This window comes from Echiichthys vipera (genome assembly GCF_963691815.1).
Source record: "Echiichthys vipera genome assembly, chromosome: 20".
Lineage (NCBI taxonomy): Eukaryota > Metazoa > Chordata > Actinopteri > Perciformes > Trachinidae > Echiichthys > Echiichthys vipera.
Window position 1 is genome coordinate 24632249 of NC_139845.1, and position 25948 is coordinate 24658196.

At 43.2% G+C, this 25948-nt stretch overlaps 1 protein-coding gene across 1 annotated transcript in view; it reads left to right on the forward strand.

The window, feature by feature from the left end:
- The window catches only part of hmga2 (high mobility group AT-hook 2), a 67859-nt gene that overhangs the window by 40610 nt on the left and 1301 nt on the right, over nucleotides 1–25948 (forward strand). Inside the window, exon 4 of the mRNA XM_083935157.1 lies at nucleotides 12237–12269. Coding sequence (XP_083791283.1) covers nucleotides 12237–12269 — 33 coding nt within the window. The remainder of the gene's footprint in view (nucleotides 1–12236; nucleotides 12270–25948) is intronic.

Genomic DNA, 25948 nt, shown 5'->3' on the forward strand with positions numbered 1-25948 from the left:
ACTGCCGCGGAGTAGGGAGGGGGAGTTATAACTGATGGAGCATGTGTAGACACGAAACCCGATAACCGGGGAAGGCTGTTTACATGCAGGAATAATCGGGTACTGAAGGGAGTTCTCTAGGTCTGTTAACCCGGGTATAAGAACTCTGATTTTACCCAGGGTGCAGTGTTCACATGGGGTCGGAGAAACAGGAGAATGCCCTTAACCCGAACATAATCAGGTTTTTAAACTGCATTTAAACGCATTGTGTGTGGATGTATTTACAAAAGGTAATGGCAATCAATCCAATAATTGTTTATATATTTTAGTTCGGACCAAATTGTTGTGGATGCAAATGAAAACAATTACCACTTTATTTTGGGTGGTAACATGTTATTTGACATAGTAAAGATCACAGTTACTTTTGTAATGCAAGCCCTGGCTCTGAATAGCGTCCTTTAAATGTACAATGAATTAACACTTTGTGGTTTGGTTTTTATAAATGTCAATCATCAATTTAAAAAAAAAAAACATTAATTCAGACTAAATATATCTTTTATGGAAAAACTTTAGCTTTTAATAAAGATTCTACAAATTCAACCTTTAACTAATCATAATGAACACTTCCCAGTCTGTAATTCTTCTTGTGGCACACTGTAGCTTCCATAAGAAATTGACTCATAGCCCTAAAGTTTTCCAGGCAGACACTTCACTTCACGTCTGTGAATTCCCAAGTGTTTTACAAACCTGCCAAATAAGTCAAATGTTTACCTCCCTAAGTGCTCTATTAGGCAAAGTTATAGTTTAACAATTTAAATGGTGAGCATTCCAGGGTTTAACAGCCTTGTACTCTACACAGCATTTCATCCAAAGTCTATCTCATGACAGACTTTTTATCCATGCAGACTTGTGTTTGTAGAGGGGACGTTGGTCAAATTATCCATCTGGCTTCAAAGAAGGTCCAAAGGTTACCAGGCCCTGTAACGGTTAACCAGAGCAAACAGCAGCAGCACCATATGGGATAATTAACATACAGGCTGCAGGGACAGCATACAGTTTACACACACACACACACACACACACACGCACAGTACAAACAGGTGCACTTAGGGCGCGCTCACACTATCCTCCCGGACCGAGACCCGGACTTTAGGGTACTTGTCCCCCCTCCCTCTCCCCCCGCGCCCCAGCCCCGTTTGTACTCACACTACCTGGGCCTCGGCCAATGCTTCTTGCTGTCCATACGCCTTCAAGCCGTAACACGTCACACGCATTGATCGCGTGTGTGGCTTTGTTTACAAATCTTTCCATAGACCTCGGAGTTTTTGTGCGTCTTGTCGACTGTTTTTGAATATTTTCATCCGACCAAATCTGCAGTAAACACTCCACCTCCACATCACACCAACATGGACCTTTCACCACCATTGTTGTTGTTGTTAAATGTTCGCGCATGGTCCGTCCTTCTATTTACATGTCCGAACAGGCGGACATAACGCTACTGCCGTAGGGCTCGTGCGCGTGCGCGTGCACGTGCGCACGCTCGTGATCGTACATGTGCAAACGGCTCCGCTAAAGCCCACCTCTTTCAAGCGGGCCGTGGCGGCCCAGCTGGCCCCAGTTGAGCGCGGAGCGGGTGTGCTCACACTACTTAAAGGTACTAGACTTTAGCTGAAAAACCGGTTTTGGCCGCGGCCAAAAGGATAGTGTGATCACGCTCTTATATGCACAAATACAGATGTGTCAGACTCATTTGTTAACATGTACTAATACTATACATGCAATCACATGTTAAAACAGTAGGCACAATAACGTACACTTTTGAAAAAAGGGACTCCAACGCTCTCGTAAATGTGAAGGTATAAGCGGTTAGAGCCCAACACACACACACACTGTATGGAAAACGAAAAAAAACAAGTGTGATACATGAGCCACTACACAACCTTAGACTTTGCTTCTTCCTCTTTCAGAAATATATAGGGAGAGGTTCTACTGAGCAGTGCTGTAGTACTTGAGTCTGGTCTTGTGTCCACTTTTTTGAAGCCTTGCACTTGTCTTGATCTCATATTGTCTTGGACTCGGCTATTGAGAACTGATCAAGTTGTTCCTGGCTTTTAGGGATCAGTTGTACAGAACATTGTTTGATATTAGAACATACTGTAGATCAGTCTTCTTTATAGATCTATTCTAACTTTTTAATTACTATATTAGCATTAGAAAGACCAAATCGCCTATTATGGTCTTGAACAGGACTCAGTTTTTTTTGGACTCGGTCTTGACTTGGTCTCAACTGCCTTTGGACTTGACTTAGACTTAGACTATCTATCTATGTTTTCTCTTAACACATAGGAAGTGGTGACACCACTGCAGCATTTCTATGAGCCTATTTTCACGTGGTATTAACATCCGTCACAAGTGGACAGCTCTCAGGCCCTGTTTAGACGAGGACGATCTAGAAAGGAAACGCCTTTAAATGTAGTGTGCACGTCAGGTGTGTAGTTGGAGCTGTGAAGCACTGCCACTCAACAGCACCCAGAGCATGCGTAGAAACGTCCTTCTCCTTTTCTCCCTAACAGCAGAGAAGCAGGGAGCTGTACAGTGTGACAGGGATCTGCAGCACGGTCTGCAGCCTCCCACCGCCTCGGCTCCACCCAGGACACTTGAATGTTTCACTAATGGAAACAGTCCCACATGTTTGTTGTTGTTTACCTGAACTCTGCACACGGATGTTACGGAAACACGTACGCGGCGTGAGCCAGCGTGAGCAGGGGTCCGTTTCACAAAGCAGGTTTAGTGAATACTCTGAGTCTGTTAACCCTGAAATGAGGGAAACTCTGAGTTTTCTGTTTCACAAAGGGAGAAAACTCAAACCAGAGACCGAGGGGTAACTCTAGCCTGTTTCACAAAGAGAGGTAACTTAACCTCTTGGTCAGTTACCATGTTAACATGCTCTCTGAAACTAACCTGGTCGGGACCAGGTTTTTCTCAGAAAACCTTGAGTTTCTCTCTGTCTCCGCCCTCTTTCAGCCACACACGGTGTTTGATTTCCCCATTCATTCAGTCAGCGGGCGAGTTTTGGCGTAGTATAGTTCCGTCTGTTTTTTCAGAAAATCACTGCAAACATCATTCAGTAGGCGACATTAGAAGTTATATTAGGTGGCGACTATTTCACTACCATTGCATGTCCTTTTGATAACGATCCCGTGGATGAAGGTGCAGCATTACTGCGCAGAGAATTAAATATTCATTGGGAGAAGATTATCAGACGCATAGACGTTCTTGTATTTCCAGCCGTACCGTAGTTGTTGTGCCGTATTCAGCACCCCTGCCGTGAATTGCACCCCCTCGCATTATATGTGATATTCTGGATCAGAAGGCTGTTGTTTCGACCTATATGAGTAGTTTATATATATATATATATATATATATATATATATATATATATATATATATATATATATATCCTGGTAACCCACAACGGCCAGAACACTGGTTACTTACAGTCTTTAAACTATTTTAAAGAGTTTAAAATCACAAACTCTGATAATAGCAAACACAAAACAACACCTTTTTGTATGTTCTGTGGAAATAAACTGCAGCCATAATTAAAAAATGAATGAAATGGATCTTTTGATCAAGTTGAATGTATTTGACTCAGCGTTTCCTAAATATAATCCCAGCTTTTCTTGCAATTCATAGGTTCAAAAGTATGTGCTTTTAATTGGGTTAGCGGTATATAAACTACTCCTATATAGCCTACTGATTCAGAATATCACCTATAATGCGAGGGGGTGCATTTCACGGCAGGGGTGCTGAATACGCACAACACCGTTTCACATCACAGTCCATCTCATCCGTCCTTACATTTCCAACATTAACAACCAAAGTCATGCTCTCATATCCCAGCAGATATTGTGTGTTGCGCTGCGTTTTTTGCAAATGGGAGTTTTTTATACAACATCTAAAACAGCCACTACAATGTGAAACATGCTCAAAATGTGGCGTCACCATGAGATTGTGCCGATGTTCTACCTGTTTGAACAATGTTTTTATTTTTTCATCTTAAGCTGCTGCCAAGTGTGCTTCTCCCCCGTGGGAATGCACCAAAATTATATAAATTAATAGGCTACCACTCAAGCAGTTCCCCCTGTGATATTATTGTGATTGCAACAGGACTACATTTAAACTTACGCACTGACCCGAGCAGCAATGTTCTCCCATGCTGTCTCCCTCTCTTTTGCTGCTGCAGCGGTGTTACACATTCGGCGAAAAACATGCTCAAACTCTCCGCATGAGCGCATTAATATTTACAGTTCCAGTTGTAGCGTAGCCCTCCCCTTCCCCGTTGCTATGGTGACTCGTTGAATCAGGGATCCATTGATGCTGTCTTTTTTATTTGTGGTGCACGCGCTTAACTCCAGGTCAAACTACTCTGAGTTGATCAACCTAAAGCAAATCAGCTGTTCTGGAACCGAAAACTCAGAGTTTCCTATCTCAGAGTAGATCAACTCAGAGTTCAGGGTTAGACTCAGAGTTTGTTGAACCTGCTTTGTGAAACGGACCCCAGATCAGAGCACACTTAAGTGTTTTTACCCCTTTACACGCAAACACAACGCTGAAGCCTTTTGAACATTTCCACTCTGGAGGGGAGTTTACCTTTTTTGCGGTTTTAAGCCCCAAAAACACCGTCACCGTCGGTGACCTTTTGCTGTTTTCACCTGAGTCTGTCTGTTCCCACATGGAAGATCGTATTCCACTTTCCCGCTCTGTGTGTAAATAAAAACATCCTTTCCGTTTAGGTAAAGATAGCCTTTATATTTGAATGAAAAATCTTTTGGTTAATGTTGTGTTGTGTGTGAATTTCAGTTGTGACTCTTATCTCACATTTATCATTATTACAGAAACGTGAGGACTAATGAAAGAGCGATTTCCTACAGTTTGTCTTTGCTAAACTTTTGTTTGTGTTGTGAATTCCGGGTGAATTTAATAAACATATAACTAATAATGTTAACCTGCTTTTATTGTGAAGGATTTATAGGAAATAAATATGTTTATCCAGTTCACAACGGACACATCACCAACATCTGTCATTTTGGTTCAATCTGTGAGCACCATAGATGTCATGGCAATCCATTCCATGGACCACATAAGACAAGTCACTCTCTGTGGTTTCTGTGACATGAGAAATACTTTCAAAATAATATTGTTCAAAAATAGAAAAACAGCCAAAACACACAGAGCTACAGGCTCAGATGTGGTGGACACAGTCTGTGAATGAGGACGTAGTTCCTGTCAAACACAGGGCTCAGTTGAGTAGGTGGTCGTTTCAAATGATAAGCTTTTTGGGCTGTGCTCAGGTTGTGAGCAGCGACCCAGCGAATCAGTGTTGCAGGCAACTGCAGCGCCGGTTGTCACCTGCAACAAAGTAGAGAAAAACGAGAAAAAGAGCGTATCTGACATTAGTTTGTGATAACAGGCATTGAATCTGTTTTTTTTTCACAATGTCTTTAAGTTCGTCTGACAAGAAGTCTCTTGCGCTCGCTGTTCTTGTTAGACAGTGCCGAAAAAAGAAGCAAAAAAGAGTTTGGGTGCATGGTACATTGTTGCATCGGTCGGAAAAAGTTCAACCTTATTAGAGAGCTACGAGTTCATGAAGACAGCTACGAGTTCATGAAGACAGGTTTCAGTCCTACTTTAGGTCCCACCTCTCCTTATAGGTGTTTTTTTTGTGAATGGTGACCTGTACAAGGTGTTGGGCAGCTCTCTTTGATCAGAGGAAGACTTCTGGAAAGAGGCTTTTGGGTGGTTGTAGAGCTGAGAGCCTGGAGCGCAGCATTCTTGGAGCAGCGGAGGGATTGGGTTTCAGCTGAGGTGGAGTCCCCACCGTAGGCCTTCTACTTTTAGTCATACTTGCCTAGCATATGTTGAAGTGGGTGAAGCTACTCACACTGCCCTCATGCTTTACCTTAAGCTGCCCCCGAATCACTTGTAGGGCAGAGCAGCTGGGACTACAAGTGATTCATAGTGATGGGCCCAGCCAACATCAAAGAGCTGCCAGAGCCAGTGAAAGACAATGCTGCCATTTCTCTTTTGTGGTATACATAGAGGGGGGTGGGGCTGGTCTGGGGCACTGTGGCATTGGGGGGGAGAGGCTCTTCTAGCAGGGGTGGCTTCTGTACTTAAAGGGATTTGGTTTCACTGATGGTTATTTTGGAATACTTGGTCCCAGAGGCACTGCAGTTGTAGTTGTAGATTTACTATCAGACTGTAAACATATGGTCAGTTGTTACTTTATTGCTTTGGAAGTTTTCACTTAGGCTACATCCACACAACTTCCTTTTATTGTTAAAACTCATATCTTTTGCTACGTTTAGGCGAGAGTCCACACTACTTCGGTGTCTCCGAGCTTCTATAAGAGAGAGGTTTTGGAAACACTGCTGATCCAGTTTTTGTTTGAAAACTCTTGGTTGTGTTTTAGTGTGGACGGGCAGAAACAGAGATGTTTGTAAAGGATGACGCAGACTCCCACGTCAGTCACTCTTATCAGTTAGGTAGGCTGACAGACCTGACTGTGATTTCATCCTTTCTCATCACTTCCTCCACTGATGGATAATGCTCCCTGTCCCTGTGACCACCTCATGCTAATGAGTTACTTTCACTGACACTTCCACCAGAGTCAACAGTCCAAGAGAAGAAATCTCTGCTCTGACTCGTCACGCTGTTGTATTTTCTTTTCAACCACAGAGTAACATTAGACAATCTTTTAATTTTCTTTATATGCAGGGACTCTTCTCATGCTACTGCAGAGGTTTGCTGTTATTTTGAGCAGTATTAGTGGTTATAAAAGACGTTTTAATGCCTTCACTGTAATGCCCCGAGCTAATCAGTGTTAGCCACATCCGGCTGTTAGCGACTCTACCAGATTTCTCCGTTAATAGTTTATACACAAATGAAAAAAATGTCTTGATGGATTATTTGAACAATGCAAGTGTAGAAAAAGACCATGGGATGATTTTACGCTGGAATCACACTTTTTATCAAAAACCCAACATGTGATTTGAAAGACTGTATGAACATTAAGTACAGAAGCCGAATATCTTCTGCCAGAGTTCTCAGGAGAAGTGGTTGAGCCGCCACCTGCCCAACAGGAGAAGAGGGGAGCGGAGAGTTTTTCAGAGGTCTGGCAGTGTTCACAGGGTCTGCAACCTCCTCTTTGTGTGCACTAGTGTCCAAATTCTTCCTTCCATGCTGCCTGCATTCCTAATTCAGGACCCATCCGGTGTTGACATGGACTCCATTTCTGCGTTTGAGCCTGCTGACATTCCAGCCAGAGCTGGCACAGAAAACACCAGCTGTTTGAACTGATCTCTGGTGGGTGTGAGGTTTAAGGACATGGTACTCTCTTCTTAGAGCCAGCAGCTGGACTGGCTTACGAGCACCAGCGACTCTAGGTTTTCATTTTACATTCTCAGAGTGCTCAGCTTCTAATGGGAGTGCTCAGCTGTTCAGATCAGGTCCGGAGCTCCTTCCTGTTTAGGACCTCCATCCCACATTGTGTGTGCTGTATAAGACCAAAATGAAACCTCAGTCCAATGCAAAGCCGGTTGTATCTACATCTATCATGGTGTTTTGGTATCTTTTGAAGGGCTTACAAATATTATAACCCTGTATTGTCCTCACTAAGAAAAAAGCACTTAAATATAAAAAATATAAGCCGCTACCAAATGGTTGAGATGTCCATTCTTGGTATGTCTAAAAAAAAAACTAAAAAAAATACAAACCATGTACTGTTATAACGCCGTAATATTTTACCAATAATTTGTTACCATGGAATTAGTAATATTACTTGTACAGAAATGGTGAGAAATCATGCTGATATAACTTTTTCATCAAATATATCATGAACAGTGAATATTTGTACGTTTTTAAAATTTTAACAAATAGTCGATGTTAGTGACATTTGCTTAGATTCACTGACCTGGTGAGACCATCCTGATCTCTGAGCTCCACTGTATTTTACTCTCAGATCAATCTGGTAGCGTGTGGCAGAGAAATGCGAACCGAACCAATCAGCGTTGGTTTTGAGGCAGATTTAAGTGTCTGTTCAGTGAAACCTTTGAAACTACAATATTTTAAAAAAATATGCCTATCTTGAAAATGGCAACACACAGCCCTAATGTTTGGAGTGACTTTTGTGTTCCTAGCTTCCTGAAGAAGGCGAACTGAAAACTATTTAAAGACACAGCGACATCTAGTGGATTTCAGTATGACCTAGTTACTTAAAATGTGCTCTACTAAACAGCTGAGCAGAACGCTCAAGGGTTGTTAAGCCATTTATCTTCACATTTACATCCATAAAAAATTACCCCATACATTAAATTTAAGATTTTTTACTTAAACATGCAGAACATTTGTTTGAGTATATTCACTGAAGCGAACACTCTCCTCCGATAGAACAACTACAAGTGGTTTTAGAAAAAAACCTCCCCTCTACGTGCACCTAGAGCCTGTTGTTTGATTTGCAAAAATCCACTGTGCGCGTTTCATCCTGTCCCTCAGCACAGTTCACAGTTCATGCACACACCACAGATCCCCCCTCTTACAATATCACAGGAACACACCTCAAGCTAGGCATACGCTAAATGACGTTAGCAGTTGCTATCTATGAGTATGTTAGCCCGTCTACCTCCTTGTAGCGTGTATGCCATGCTGTTTATTAATGAGAGAAGACACGGGTGCATTCACAGGAATCTGGTGTATGTGCGCTGACGAGCACTCGCTGTGAGGGAGGAAGGAGCCCGATGGTAGAGGAGGAGGGGCGTGAGTTGTTGTGAGTTGTAAACATTCCAAATTTGACTGAGTCAACTCGACCTGCCAGACTTGCCGACTTTAGCTTTAACACACATAAACGCACACACATGGTGGAGAAGCCTCTGGAACATCAGGGGTGACTGCAAATTCTTATTCCACGTTGGTATGTCGTGGGTGTTTTTTCACCTGTTTCATTTGTAATTTGGTGATTCACCACTATGCCAAAGTGGGAGGAGAGCTGTAGTAGAGGCTGTGTCTCGTACGCTTGCTTAGATCAAGTCAGAAGTGCATCTCAGTTGACTGTGCTATGTTTATATCAAGAGATGCATGCACAAACAAGTCCCCTTCATAAGAGTTTTTACAGAGGCTTTGGTGAAAACGACTGTCATCCAAATAAGACATCCACAGAGTCACAATGTAGTATAATTTTTAGTGTGAGAGGCAGCTGCTTCCTCTAGTTAGCCAGCATGACTCTCTTGACGCCAAAATGCTCTTGCATCTGTTTGGCCCTTTGCCGGCAATCATTAAACTGTTTAATGACTCTGTTACTGACCAGGCTCAGGGCAGGTTTAGATCTGTCTCTCATATGAACTCCGGACAATGTCCATTCTATCAGAAGCGAGCATTGTCCATAGATTCCTTTTCACACATGCAGCATTAGGGGTGGGCGATACGACGATATTAAGTGAAGGATTAGAACGTGTTGACGATCTGCAAAAGCAGAGAGATCCACCACTACAGATGTTAATAACGTTCTAATCGTCACTGCCCCCATGCTTTCTACGTTGGAATGGACGTTGAGTAAAACATCCTCTAGAAGGCGTCATTCAGATTCAAAAGTTACTCCAATAAAGTTTGAAAAGCAGCGTTGTAGACGGTGGTGGTCTGTGAGACACTAAAGATGTCCCAGAGAGTGAACGGAGAATTCCACACATTGGTTTAACAGATGAGAGAAACTGATGACCAACGTCTCTTTCAGTATTTCAGGATGTCCGTCTGGACTTTTGATGACTCGCTCGCTCCTGATATTCACGGCACTTTTTGTGTACAGTGGTGGTACTGAAACATTTGGTCCGTATCTGTACGCATCCACAAGCTTGCAGGATACATGCAGAAATACGGACGAAATGTACACAGAGTACGGACAGAAGGCTCCGTCCGTATCATTATGCGTATCTAATATAGAGCATAAATGATCCATAAAGAGACAGGATCCTAAATAGTAAGCTGAGAGTGAAACAGCAAGCAGACCAGCCTAAATTCTTTTATTTACATGCTTTCTTTTAGGGTTATGTTTTTACATAGGGGATTGCAGTGCTTTGGTTGCAATGTTCAGTAATTTGCAAAACAGTAAAATAAATCAATGTAATAAACCGTGATAAAATCGAGATTGGGATTTCACTGTAATGTAAAATTTGTGATATGATATTTCTGAAGCGTGCAACAGAAGATTGTCTGTGTCAGGCACATTCCTACTCACTGGAAACACAGTTTGGTTTAGGTGAGAGGGTGCACCTGAGTAGAGCATCCAGGAAGGAGTTAAAATACAGTTAGCTGCTCTATTCACCCATGAGCTTAATCGGAAATTACATAAATTTTGTACTAGGGAACTGGGAGGCTAAACTCTGATTTCCAATCTAATTTGGACATCTGCATTCTCACATACTGAATTTAGGTTTTGCAGTGCCTATGTGACCTCAACTCTCTTGACTACCAATGGAAGTAATTATATCAAATCAAAAATTGTCAAAAGTCGAGGATCAGCATTCTGTTATTTACCTGTTCTTTGATAATCCATTTCCTGATTGAGATAGTTATTTAATTTAATACAGTATTGTGTTGCAAAGTTGACAAGCAATTGTAGAAGGGCTTTATAAGACGAAACAGTACAACAAATTTGAATTAATTCAATGACCCGCTGGGGCCTTTCAGTGTAGAGTCTGTATGTTCTTTGTATGTGTGTGTGTGTGTGTGTGTGTGTGTGTGTGTGTGTGTGTGTGTGTGTGTGTTTGTCCCAAGCAGTGGTGTGCAGCCAGGAGGAGGCTATAGTTGTGTTTCCATTCACATGTTCATGCACATTTTGAACTATCACGTTAGAAAAGCTGAATGAAAACAACAAAATTTGCTAAAACTTCCTCGACTTCACAAAAATGCTTTTCGACTTGCTTGAGGTAGTTTTTGCCTTTGTTGAAAAGAGTTCCTGCCCTAAATGGGATATGACAATACGTTTGCTAAATAAACTCTGATGTAGCAAACATTTAACTCACGAGAGATCAACTGTTTCTGCTCTCCCATAATATGAATATTCCCATAACGTGTCTTCGTCTCCAGACAGCATGAAACCTGACCAATAGATAGCTATTTACTGTCCCGTGGGGTAAATTTGTTTTCACAGTCTGGTACATGCACATGGGCGATATACACGGACAAATACATCAACAGATACATACAGACTGGTATATAGACACATGGAACCAGTACATCAACGATAACGACAAAAGATCTATACAAGGTCAGGGTAGTTTGTCCAGCATTGCTGTGGCAGAAGGGACAAAACTTCTGCCAAAGCGATCCAAATCCTTCTACACCTCAGAGTCCTGTATTTGCGGCCAGTGTGAAGTGTGTATTTAGAGGATAATTGGTGTCATTGACAATGGTGAGGGCAAGGCGTATGATAATTCCTTCCTTGAAGTGTAATTCCATCTTAAAATCATCCCATGGTCTTTCTCCGCACTTATATACTGTACATCAAATAAGCCAGAGACAGGTTTTTTCATGTATAAACTATTATCAGGGATATCCCGGAGAGTCGCTAACAGACGCTAACTGACGGAGATTAGCTCGGGGCAGTACGGAAGCGACTCTGCGAGACAGTTTATACATGAAAAAAACTGTCTCGATGGCTTATTTGATATGTGCAAGTGCCAAAAAAGACCATGGGATGATTTTATGCCGGAATTACACTTTAAAGTCTGAGATGTTGGGTGTGGGGGAGTGGATACATTTTAGAGGCAACGTGTGTGATCATGGTGAGTTTGTCTTTGTTAGAAATGGTGAGCATGTTGTAGAAACAGGTGGGAATGTACAGTAGAATGGGTTGGATTATGCTTTTGTAAAATAACAGGAGGTTAGGGCAACAGAAAGGGCTCTGAATTAACAAATGACATGTAAAGATTTTTTAAATGGACATGAAAGAACAATTAAATCTTTCCCAATTGAAACATATTCCTGATGACGTTGGATACCAATGTTAGATGAGGATAGATGACCAGGGCCAGGAAACTAGTCCATATTATGAACCCTGTTTAAATCTGTTTTGTCACTTTAATTTCTAGCTGAATCCCAGTCAGACTTTAATTTCTGCCTAGCTACCATTACAGCTAAGCACTTCTTGTGAATATAAACAAGTGAAAGAACACAACTAACCTCTTCCTTCTGCTCTCTTGCAGCCACAGCAAGTCGTCCAGAAAAAGCTTGCTCAGGTAAGATAATAAGAATTGTGCACCCACACACACTCACACACACACACACACACACACACACACACACACACACACACACACACACACACACACACACACACACACACACACACACACACACACACACACACACACACACACACATACACACACACACACACACACACACACACACACACACACACACACACACACACATACACACACACACACACACACACACACACACACACCTGCAGGACAAATAACTTTGTAGTCCTCATTACACTTTGTGTTATTTTGTATTTCATTTTAGGCTACATACACAAGTATTACTGTAAATTGCTCGTTTGTTTTCTAGTTTTCTAGGTAAATTGAGCTTAAATTAAATGACATACGTTGCTGTGGCCTAACCATTTGTTAGGGAGGAATTGTTTGAAGCCAGAAAAAAAGACAAAGTACCAGACTCCTGTATATCTTATACTGAATGAGTTTATTTATACTTTATAGAACAGAATACTCGTCAACACTAAGTAGTGCGTGAAGCCACCTCAACTCTAAGGCTTAAACAGCACAATTCAGATTCTTATACTAGGAAGGTGGACTGAGACAGCAAGAGGAGATGTGCTAACATTCAGTTGGCTATAATGCATAAACATGGCATTAAGGATTCACACCAGCTAGGAAATTCAAAGTGTTACCCAGTGACGGTGAGCGTTATCGCAGTTATTTAAGCCTGCAGCTGTATCTGCAGGCTGCAGAGAGTGAGATTGAAGCTGCCAAAAGAAAATATGGCCTTGGCGTGTAGAAAAGATAACTGCCCACAGACGTAATATAACAGAAAGTCCTGCTATTATAGCTCTCTACTATAATAACGAGAGATTGATTCATTAACTACACAAACTGTCTAAGGAAAATGAAATATTCCCTGACAACCATAAGAGTTATGTTTTAGTGTCTTGCCCAAGGTCACATTACGTATGGACTGAAGGAGACGGGGATCGATCCACCAACCCTTTGAGTAGTGGACAACTTGCTTTGTCTCCATAGCCACAGCCTCACCAAAATATACAAATGCCCTAAACTAACAATGATCAAAACTATGGCTATATGACCTATGCTGTCCTTACCTGACTTATACGATGGTTTGTTACACAGAACCATCTGAGAAGGTGTCATTAGAAACTGATTGGAAAAGGACAAACTCTTTCAAAACATACCTGGCAGTTAATTGGATGAACCATCTGTCAATCAAACTCTTGCTGAAGTCGTTTAGAAGAAGAGAGAAAAAATCTTTCCCATCGAGAAAAACCTTCAGTGTCGTTCTCTTCTTTCACTTTCTCTTTCTTCCCAGTTCTGATCAAACTGATGCTATTGCAACATCTAAGCTAACCTCTTTAAGAGCCGCCATTGTTATTTTGAATGAGTGATCGCCTCTCCTGGCATCGTCACCCGCCGCTGTCCCCTCCCCCCTCAACTGCCAGTAGCTCCTCACAGGATGCTGATTGGCCAGATGACTTCTAGCCAACACACAAACACAGAGAACCAAATTTTGAACCGTTAACTTGGTTAGTAACCTGAAAAGTTGGTTCTGAGCTGGAACTTGAAAATAGCTGTTTTTGTCAGTGCAAACTGGTTCAACTATGATGACATGAGCAACGCCTTCCTTTGCTCACGCATCCTTGTTTATCTTGATTCTTTGCAAACTGGTGGAAACGCGGGCTGGTTTCTTAGTTAGCACCACGGTTCAAGTAATTCTGAACAGAACCAGTTCCCTGTCAGTCGAAAAGGTTGTGTACCATGGTATTGGGCTGAAGGAATAACATGTCTGTTTAATCTGATCATGTTGCCCTTCTTTAACCATAAGTCTACCTGTAACTAAAGCTCGCACTAGTGCTTACATCTATGGAGAACTGTGGTAAAAGTCACATTTGTAAATGAGTTAGTCTCTTAGAGAGAAAGTTTACAGTAGTTCCTCCATGTCTGACTGTTCATATGTAGCAGATAATTTGATGTTGCTTTGTGTTGCTGATGTGAGCACCTACATTAGAGGGAGAATGAAAGCAGAATAGTAATACGTGAGAGCGACATGACACACGACCCCCACCCCCAGCATTCCCTCACACTCCAGGAATCCACCAGCCTCCCTCTGTTCACTGGTGCGGGCCACTTCTTGGTGTGAATGCATAACTCGGCTCTGATTTGTGGCTGTGTGGGAACAGGGCTGAGGCAGTTGGGAGGCACTGTGAGGCCCTGCGAGCTGCAAGCCATAAAAATGTCATTGAGCTCTCCCACTTTGATAGGCTGCTTTATCTCAGCCCCACCACCACTAGTCTGTACAAAACCTCAAACCCCTTTCATTCCGGTACTCGGGTTGGGGTGGGGTGGATACATGACCCAACAGAAAGCTACAACTTTACACACAGCACAGTTTTTACATTGAAGTTTTAACTACTGCTACAAACCAGGTCTCCTATTTTTCCATGCTTCCATGTTCTTCTTTTGCTTAAATACCTCCTCTCTTTGGTGGCTCAGCCAAACAGACACATACGCTTATTATGGCTACTCTTTAAATGCTCAATCAATCGGTCAATCTATCAATCTAACAATCGATCAATCAATCAATCAATCAATCAATCAATCAATCAATCAATCAATCAATCAATCAATCAATCAATCAATCGCATAATCCCCTGGTGCTGTCAGTCTAATCCTCAGCCTTTTTTCTTCTGCATCATTACACACAGAGCAAGGCAGTAACAGTATTGGCTTCACAATTTGAATCTGACAAATAAAACATGAGACTTGACATGTTGGCTGCTGCAGGAGTTTAATCTGGGGTGGCTGCTCTGCAGGTGCACTGGACTGTAGTATAAGTGGGCAAAGGACATGAATAATACTCTATTTCTCTTAATTCTGAACAAGGTTTATTCATCAGTTATAATGTTAAGTATGTAAAAACATACAAAAATAAGGAAAGCATAAGCACTTAACAATATTTGAAGCATTCAGAGTTGACCTGGAAAATTCTGATTCAGCTACAACCTTACTTGAGTTCAGCCTAATTGTGAATAATACCAGGTATGCATAACAGACTACAATCAGATGTAAAGAGGTGCTTAATTGTTTTTCCTAAAATATTTACAGTGCATTGTATAGTGCTCATTAAAAGATTGAGCGATTGTAGCATGCTGTTGCCTGGGTCTGGCTGACTGACTCATCTGGTATAGTTAGAGAGCTGGTTGAAAATTGTCTAAGATACACTTCAAAACCACGGCTAAACTAGTTTGCTGTTATGGCTACACATAAGTGTCAATGTAGAATGAAAACATTTTAAGCATTCTTCAATACAGCATCATGTCCGTTTAGTTATGGTCCCATTTTGAGTAAAATAATAAAGCAGGGTATGCTTTAGGGCAGGTCTACACAGTGACCTGTCAATCAGGATAGAGGCTTAGCGATACATATCCCCGGCACTGTGTTCTTTAAAATAGCTTTGAACTTTTTTGGGTGTTGTCAGTGTTATTGTTTTAGAACCCTCTCATAGTGTGTTGTCACTTCATCAGAGTTGATTGTATTGTTTTGGTTGCCTAAAATGTCTTGATCAACATTCAGTGTTTGCATCCTGTTAACCAAGCTAGCTAGCTCTATCATTAACTGGTAGCTTAAAGAAAAGTGCCAATTTTCGAACAGGAGGATTAGTAAAAGTTTCTCTCTTTAGGGTTTAGCTAAACTGTCACTTCCAGCCTCGAAAAATATCAAGATGGTTACGGTCAAATACCAATCTCCTGGCTTTAAAACAGTGGTCCACAAACCAATGGGTGACTACATCCATTGTTTTTTTACAGTCTACGTCTACAACACAGGGTTGCACAATGAAATGCAAGTTGTAGTCGCTTTATGCTACACAAGAAAAAAAGCAGAGCTGATTTTTATGGTGGAGTATGGGGGATGAGTTAGGGAGTCTCACAGCCAGAGGAAAGAAGTTGCTTTCTGTTGATCCTTTGTAAATGTTGACAAGAAACTTAGCATGAGACTTTTAAATCTTAAGTTTCCTTAACATATACACTCTCAAGTGTGGCTGCTGGAACAGCTAGAAGAACTTTTGTCTTGAGACATGGTCAGACTCATCGCACAAACCAGTCTGAACGGCCTGAAACTTAACTAATATTTTTCTCAAGCTGATCATCAATTGTTTGGGAATGCACTGACAAACAAATCAGTCCTGCAAAGTTAAAAAGCGCTTGATGATGCTTTGATGGATCAGTTTGATAGTAAACACCGTCACTAGGTTGAATAAATTGCAGGCGGGTACCTTCTTCCTTGTAGAATGAGTGTGTGAAATGGTGTGTGTGGTTGGGTTTCTTTTTGTCCACCACCCATACTACCACCACCTTCTCTCATTTGCCCCTGTCACACATGGTAGCATTTAGCGGGCCTTTTAAGATTGAAGTGTGTGAGCACTAATGAATGGAGTTGGAGCTGCATTGCCACGGCCTGGGAAAGGAAGAGGGTTATAAATTGTGTCAGTTAGCCTCCCTGAATAAAATGAAGCCATGTGGAAAATGAAATCCATTTCATCTGAGGAGGGAGTGGGAACGTGTTCTTTCTCCAATCACCTCCCCAGTTATCACAGTGGTCACAGTGGTCGACGTGCACTTTGAAAAACCAAGCGGCACTGGTTCAGGGAAAATAGGGAACTCTAGGCTTTAGAAGCAGTCATTAACACTGCTGCAATTAAACCATTTACAGACACAATTTTTTGGCCACATTTTTTGCACAAAGAAATCTTAAAAAGCCACCAAGTACAAAACATGGCTAGAATCACAAGTTTTTATGCTTGAAGCAATTTGCATCAAATTGATAATAATTTAATAAAAATGTAACATGCATTGAGAGCATATCTAATGCTGATTTTACACTTTGAATGCATTTGATAGATTGCTGATCGAAAACCCAAACAGCTTCTTCTACTTATTTCCGTTCAAACACTACACACACTTAATTTCCCAGTGGTCTCGGCTGTACGTTTGGTCCATAAATACAATATAAGTATACATATATTATTGAGAATAGCATTTTCTGAGTATTCTAAAATACTAATATAACATGCCAAACTAAGGTGTAGCGAATGGTTCTGCCTCAGCGGTGGCTCTGTTTCATCATGCACATGAGCATTTCCTGTCAGAGATTAACCATTCACTTTGTGACCATGTTGGATTTAGCTGCTTCATTAACCCCATGAACAACTGACTGAAGCTCTGGTTGTGGTCATCCTCATCTTTAAGTGAGACTCTGGTATTAAATAAGATAAGGTAACATAGAACTGTATTCATCCCATGGGAAATTATTGTGCAGCAGTTGCAGTATAAAGTTGTCAAGAGTGAAAACATATATAGAAAATTGCAGTGTGCTTCAGAACAGAACTGGAGTAAATGTATCTGTTTACTTATAATGTAAACTGATATGAAGTGTAACTCCAAGTTCAAAGTACTTTTACCTCCAAACTGTACTCACTTGAAGTACTTCTCTACCAAGCCCCCACCACAGCCTGGACCAGGAAGCGGCAAAACCTGCAGTTCTCTGAGTGTCCACTAGGGGCAGGTTTCATAATAGAGCAGTTTCACATTGACCCCCATGTTAAACAGGCCGTTTTCACAGCATCATTAAACTTGTTTAAGGCCAGGTACAAAAAACCTTCAAGTCTGTGTGTTTAGGTCATATCTCCATGACAACACTGAGGGGGGTGAACCAGGCTAGTTTTTATTTTATTGGAGGTTAAAGTTTATGAATAATTAGGGGTGTGGTCTCTTGAGTGACAGCTAGCCGCTGGCCCTCACTTCTCCTCGGAGGTATACGTCAGCCAGATGGACGTATCTCCCTCCCCCCAACGCCACATACATGCCCTTTTTTGGGAAGAGAAAATGAGGTGAAGTCAAAGTCTGACAAGATGGAGACTCCCATAGGCGAGGACAATTGGATCAAGTTGAGAGAACGGACCTGGGCGGAGAGGCTACGTCTATTTTTTATAGAGTCTATGTTCACTACATGTATTTACTCTAAATTGGTTGTGTTGTTTAGATTCAAGATTCAAGATTCAAGAAGCTTTATTTATCCCGAGGGAAATTATTGTGCAACAGTTTCAATACAAAGATGGGAAAGGATCAGAGTGACAATAAGCTAACATAATCAAATAAAATAAAGCTAGCATAAAATAAATCAAACAATAACTAAGTGTGACAGAGTGCAACAGACACTGTGGTTAAGCGTAGGTATATACAATATGCAACAATACGCACTGTGCAGTTTAGCAGCATAGTGAAATACAATAAGTACAAACTAAATAAGTGATAAGGAGCGAAGTAAGTTACAGTAAAGTACAGTGAAGTGTAGCAGCCTTCCTTACTGAAGTAAGTTAGTTACAGTAAACCACAGTAAAGTGTAGCAGCATTCTGACTGAAGTTAGTTACAATACAACTAAATAAAGTGATGCAGCGGTGTTATAAAGTGACAAATTGACATTTTCTCAGGATACAGTGTCTCCGCTGTTCATTACCTGACCGGGGGGAGATGAATTATAAAGTTTGATGGCCACTGGAAGAAAGGACTTCCTCCGGCGTTCAGTGTTACACCGGGGGAGAATTAGGCTGTGGCTGAAGGTGCTTCTGCTGGAGGTCAGCAGCTGGTGGAGAGGGCGAGAGTTGATGTCCGGGATGCTGTGCAGTTTAGACAGCATCCTCCTCTCAGACACCGCCACCAAAGAGTCCAGTTTGACCCCCAGGACGGAGCCAGCCTTCCTGATGATCTTACTGATTCTCTTGGCTTCTGCTGCCCTTAGTCTGCTGCCCCAGCACACAACAGCAAAGAAGATGGCACTGGCTACCACTGACTGGTAGAACATCCTCAGCATGGTGTTACATACATTGAATGAACGGAGCCTCCTCAGGAAATAGAGACAACTCTGGCCCTTCTTGTAAACAGCCTCAGTGTTCTTGGACCAGTCCAGTTTGTTATCCAGGTATACTCCAAGGTAATTGTAATCCTGGCCAACATCCACAGTCACGCTGTTGATGGAGATGGGTGTGGGGGCAGATTTACTCCTGCGGAAATCCACCACTAGCTCCTTAGTCTTGGTGGCGTTTAGAATCAGGTGATTAGCCGCCAGTCCACAACGCCCCTGTACTCCTCCTCCTTCCCCTCATTGACACAGCCAACAATTGCAGAATCGTCAGCAAACTTCTGCAGGTGGCAGGACTCAGAGAGGAGCTGAAAGTCTGAGGTGTACAGGGTGAACAGAAAGGGGGAAAGAACAGTTCCCTGTGGAGCTCCAGTGCTGCTGACCACAGTGTCAGACACTCCGTCCTGCAGTCTGACATACTGTGGTCGACCCGTAATCCAGGAAACCAGGGGAGGGTCCACCTGCATCGCCGTCAGCTTACGTCCCAGCAGAGCAGGCCGGATGGTGATTCTCACTGTGGTTCCCGGTCTGTCCAGGTGGGCGCAGGCACGGTGAAGCAGGAAGCTGATAGCGTCCTCCACACCTAGTCTCGGCTGGTTGGCAAACTGTAGGTCCAGTGATTAGCTGACCAGGGGCCGAAGAAGTGACCAGCCTCTCCACGGACTTCATCAGGTGCAACGTCAGCGCCACTGGTCTGTAGTCTTCGGAGGTGCTGGGACGCACCTTCATCTGTACTGGTACCAGGCAGGATGTCTTTCACAGCACAGGGACCTTCTCAAGACTCAGGCTGAGGTTGAAGATGTGCTGCAGGACTCCACACAGCTGGGTTGCACATGCTTTGAGGACCCTCGGGCTGACACCGTCGGGACCTGCTGCCTTGCCTGGGCGGAGTCTGCACAGCTCCTTCCTCACCTGCTCTGCAGTGAAGGTCTGTCTGCTGTGTGCGTTGGTGGGGTCGGAGAAAGGTGATGGCGGGGGGAAGGGGACAGGTAGGGCAAAGTCAGGAAGGAATTGAGGGGGAGGGGGGGGGTGTCAACAGGGCTGGAGGTTTGGAGGTGGATGGTTGTGGAGGAGCCGTCAGGGGATGGTCCAGAGCCCTTTCATCAAATCTGTTGAAGAACAGATTCAGCTCATTGGCACGTTCAGTACCACCTCCTACTGTCTGGCTACCAGATGGTTTGTAGCCAGTGATGCTCCTCATGCCGCTCCACACGTCCTTTAAATTGTTCTGCTGGAGTTTGTGCTCCAGCTTCCTCCTGTAGGTGTCTTTGCCCTGTTGAATCCTCTCCTTCAGCTCCCTCTGGACTTGCCTCATCCGCTCTCTGTCCCCATCTCTGAAGGCCCTCTTCTTCTCATTCAGCAGGACCTTGATGTCTCTGGTGACCCACGGCTTGTTATTTGGGAAACAGCATACAGTCACTGTAGGCACAACGCTGTCCACACAGAAATTGATGTACCCTGTTATGCAGTCCGTGAGATCATCAAGGTTCTCTCCATGTGAATCACAGTCTCCTCACAGTCCTAGTGGTCACAGGAAACCGCTGGACTTGGGGCTTATACAGGGGCTGCAGGTGGATGAGGTTGTGGTCTGATCTTCCAAGAGGAGGAAGGGCAGTGGAGCTGTAAGCCTCCTTAACATTAGCATACAGCAGGTCCAGAGTCTTGTTTTCCTTGGTGGGACAGTCCACAAACTGCTTGAAAGTGGGCAGTGTTGCAGCCAGAGTGATGTGGTTGAAGTCCCCAGATATTGCAATGAATGCGTCTGGGTGCCGTGTCTGAAGGCCCGCGACGACGGTGTGGATGACGTCACTCGCGCGCGCCGCGTTTGCAGTCGGAGGAATGTAAACAACCAGGACGATCACGTGTGAAAACTCCCTCGGCAGATAGTATGGCCGCAGACTCACGGCAAGCAGCTCAATGTCCGGGCTGCACACACGCTCCATTACAGTAACGTGCCCAGGATGACACCACTTGTTGTTAATAAGAATAGCAAGTCCCCCACCTTTTCTCTTGCCACTCTCACGGTAACTCCTGTCCACCCATACAGTCTGAAAGCCGTTCACAGTTACGTTAGTGTCCGGGATGTCCTCGTGGAGCGATGTCTCCGTGAAACACAGCACACTGCTCCCAAATACATCCACTGAGTCTTCACCAGGCCCGCCATCTCGTCCATCTTATTAGCCAGCGACCTCACGTTCCCCATGGTGATGGAAGGGAGAGATGGTTTATATCTCCTCTTCTTTTCCCGGTGTTAACGTCCAGCCTTACATCCCCTGTACTTTCTCCTCAGTTCTGTGGGGATTTCAGGCCTCTCCCGCATTAGCGCTGTTGGTGTTAGCGACAACAGCTGTTCACAGGTGTAAACAATGAAGCCGCCACATTGTTGCTTCCAGACGGAGATACGGTCGGCAAAAATAGTCCCAAGAATGAGACAAACGGACAAAAAACATGTAAGAAAGTTAACGAACATAGTTGGCTAAGGTTAGCACGACAACTTACAGGAAAAAAGCACTAATAAAAAGACAGTAAATAAGATAAAATCAAATAAAATAGCTGAAAATAATGCTTCATTTTCCTCTGGACAGAAACTCTCAGTACCGTATGTTAAGTTGCGTTAGCCGTATTAGCACAAAGATCTAGGAAAAAATATCTAGAACCAAATCAACTAAATCTGATTGGGCAGACAAACGCTCCTCGGTCCCAGTGTGGTATAAAGCCGTATGGAGGACAGAGCAAATCTGGACGCAGGCAGAATGTAGCACAGTATCATGGGTTTTGCTAAAGCGACCCCTGCCATGTCATCACATCCAAATCTTACAGTCTCCTTTCTACAGGCTGACCATGAGAAAACTGATACACAACTGATTGTGCACTGCATCCATGCTCAGATGAAAACAATAGTTCAGCATGAGACACAGATGGGCTTCTTCTACTTCTGGTGCACTATCACAGAATGGGATGGACACATCCAGGCGCGTCGTTAGATAATAGCCCCTGACCTCTGTGCCGTCTAATGAAAAAAAAAAACATAATGATGATGAAAATATCCCACTACAGTAGACTTTTATGTGGTTGCATTACCAGCAGCCACATATGCAGCATTGTAGCAGTGAAAACCGGCCTCAAGAGGAGCAGGATCTCTGAGCTCCATTGTATATGGAAATTCACGTTACACAAACGGTAAATATCCTTTACCGACAAGTTGTTTACTTTGCCTCGACGCTCTGTTAGTACGTCATACACTTCGTTGATTTCATTGGTTGATTTGGCCTGTCTATTACAAACATAGGTGGTGATAGACAGATGGTTTATCCAATCAGCAACCAGTATTCCTGCCTCTTCCCAAAAGATCCCCAACCGAGAGTTCCCAGATGGATATGCAGAGCAAATGTGATTTATGCTAATCAATCCATCTGGCGGAGTCAGGTTACTAATCTCCTAAAAAAGTGTATTTTTTTCAAAGTGGTGAATAAAATTCTACACACACATGTTTACACAAGCAGGTTTCAAAGACAAATAGATTCCTTTCCTTCTCAAACTACATCACAATTGCATTTTCATCAGCCCAATTTCAAAAAACCCCAAACCCCCGTCTGAAAAGGACTCTGACTTCTGGGCTACAGCCCCGGATGTTCACACTAGCTAGTGACGTGCCTGGGACATCAGAGGCTCCAAGGTATTTTCCAATGCATGGAATTTGCAAGTTTCCATCCCCTGCTCAACTGGACACACTGCTTGCCTTCCATGCTGTGACTGGCTGTGATAGTGTGTCTCAGATCAGTGGCCACAGTAAGAAAACAGCCTGGCAGGTGTTCCTTAAATATCCCACTGATCTCCTTGGCTTTGGCAAGGGCCCTCTAACAGAAGACATAGTGAGGTCACCTGAGACGTTCATCTGTAAGATGTATGGTGTGCCAGAGGTTGCAACAAAGCGAGAGTCAAGTTGTTTTGTATAGGCCGTGCTCAAGAGACTCCGCCACCATCATCAGATGCAGCAACATTTCACATCATGTGTGCTCACCATCAAGCCAGTATCTGGAACCAAGTTCACTGCCACATTCTGATCTCCCATCAGTGACTGAAATGGGATGGATGTGCTTGGATGATCAGTTAGCGCCACAGCTACTCTCTCTACCACCTTTTCCAAAAGCTTACATGGAGATCACCTCCTGTGGTTGTATAAAGGGGGGCCTCAGCCTGCGCTGCAACTACAATTAACTTGGCAACACCTACCGGAACACTGACGAGCGTCCTGATGATTGGGGATATGTGGGCATATCTGCCTGTGCACACTATGGCTTGTATATAGAAAATTGATAGAAAACATATGAGTAAATACACAGCCTTTCTTTAAAACATATTTTAAGCAAATTCTTCACATTAACATGAACCTGGTTCTGGATCCTGTTTTGTTCATGACTTATTCATAATTAAACTAACTACTAACTACTACTAACTAATTGAACTATGTATTGGAGTTTCATGTAGTTTATTCACATTAAATCACTTTTAAACATTGGACATTAAAGAAAACTACAGAGAAATCAAAATATTATAGTAGTAATTGACAATTTATTAATCTAAAAGAAAGTGTATATGAGTTTCAAGCTGTTTTTTCACATTTGATCTGAATATGGCATTGGATTCCCCATATTCATTCAGGTTTTGACCTTGTTTAGTCAAAAAGATAAATTATTAATTAGATTCTGGCCTGATGGCAGTGGCCATATTGGATTTCCCAATTTTGAGGCATTATGGGTCATTTTTTAGCTAAAAATTATGTATGCCAAATAGTAACATGATTTGGGACTTTAAATTAGCACAATTTCTGCCCAGCCTATCCGTATAGAAACAGCTTTTAGGTTCACAGCCAAATACTGCGAAGGACTCTACTAGCTTAACTGCCAATGTCAACACAAATTTGTTCGTACTATGTAACATTAGCATTATCAGGGGAAAAATAGGATGCTTCCCCCAGAGATGTTTTATTGAGTTTACTGCGTTCTTTTGGAAAAGAAAACTCTCCGTAGTGGAGTGCTGTCAATGCCTTCAGCTGTGTTCTCATTGAATCAAAGCATTGCATGCAGAGCCTGCGTCTGTTGCTAACTTTGGTTGATGCTGCACAGTATTAACCGTCAGCTTTTGAGAGGGCCAATCAATCACGGTATTTAAGATGATTCAAATTTGAAATGGTAATAATAAAGGCTCATTTATGCTCTACATTAGATACGCATACGCATACGGACGGAGCCTTCTGTCCGTACTCTGCGTACATTTTGTCCGTATTTCTGCACGTATCCTGCAAGCTTGCGAATGCGTACCGATGCTGACCAAATGTTGCAGTACCACCAGAGATCATGGGGGCAGTGTCGGGCACGTGCCGCGAATATCAGGAGCGAGTGAGTCACCAAAAGTCCCGACGGACATCCTGAAATACTGAAAGTGACGTTTGTCGTCAATTTCTCTCATCTATAAAAACCAATGTCTGGAATTCTCTGTCCACTCTCTGTGATGTCTTTAGTGTCTCACAGGCCACCACCGTCTCCAACGCTGCCCGCCATTTTACCTCCTTCTCAACAGACACAGGATGGTTATCTCCTCCATCGTCAATATGTTTGTTGTTGTCATAAACTTTTTTTTTTCAAACTTTATGGAGTAACTTTTGAATCTGAGTGACGCCCTCTAGAGGAGGCTTTGCTCAATGTCCATTCCAACATAAAGGATGCATAAAAGCATGAGGCAAGAGACGATTAGAATGTTGATAACGTACGTCTCTATTTACTCACAAAATGGGAGCAAAAATGAACTTTAACTGTTATACACATGCTCAGCTGTCCTCTGACCTGGTCTGTGGTGATGTGAGGTGGGGATTGTGTTGAGGTGGAGGAGGAGGGGGGTGTTGTTGTGGTGTTGGGGGGAGGTGTGTAGAGAGAAGAAGGAGAGATGGCTGCAGTGAGGGTGGGGGTGGGGGGAAAGAGGCCTGTTGAAGAAGTCATTTAGCTTGTTGGCCCTCGCCATTGTCCCCCCTGTAGCTCTGGTCTTTGTGTTGTGACCTGTGATGGTCCTCACACCTTCCCAGACCTCCCTCATGTTGTTCTCCCTCAGCGTCTGCTCCACCTTTCTCCTGTAGCTGTCCTTAGCTTCCCTCACACAGTGTTTCACCTCCTGCTGTGCTGCCTTCATGGCCTCCCTGTCCCTGCTCCTGAAGGCAGCCTTCTTCTTGTTAAGGACAGCCTTGACTTCCCGCGTTACCCATGGCTTGTTATTAGGGTAACAGCGGACAGTCTTGACAGGGGAGACCACATCTGCACAGAAGTTCAGGTACTCCGTCAGACAATTTGTCATCCCCTCTTTGTCCTCACCGTGCGGGTTGATCAGCACATCCCAGACTGTGGTATTGTAACAGTCTCTCAGGGCACTTTCCATCTCAGGGGACCACCTCCTGATGGTGCGAGTTGTCACCGGCTCTTTTTGGACCAGGGGGATATAGAGTGGCTTTAGGTGAACCAGGTTGTGATCAGACTTCCCCGCTCTGTATGCATCTGTATGCATCCCTCACATTAACATGCAGTAGATCAATCGTCCTGTTTCTTGTCTGTGAAAAACAGCCAAAGTAGAGTCCAATGTTGAATGATTAAAGTCCCCTCGCTCTCGGATGGATGTAAACAATGACGATGATCACGTGACTGAACTCCCTCGGCAGATAATATGGCGGCAGGCTAACAGCTAGCAGCTTGAGAAT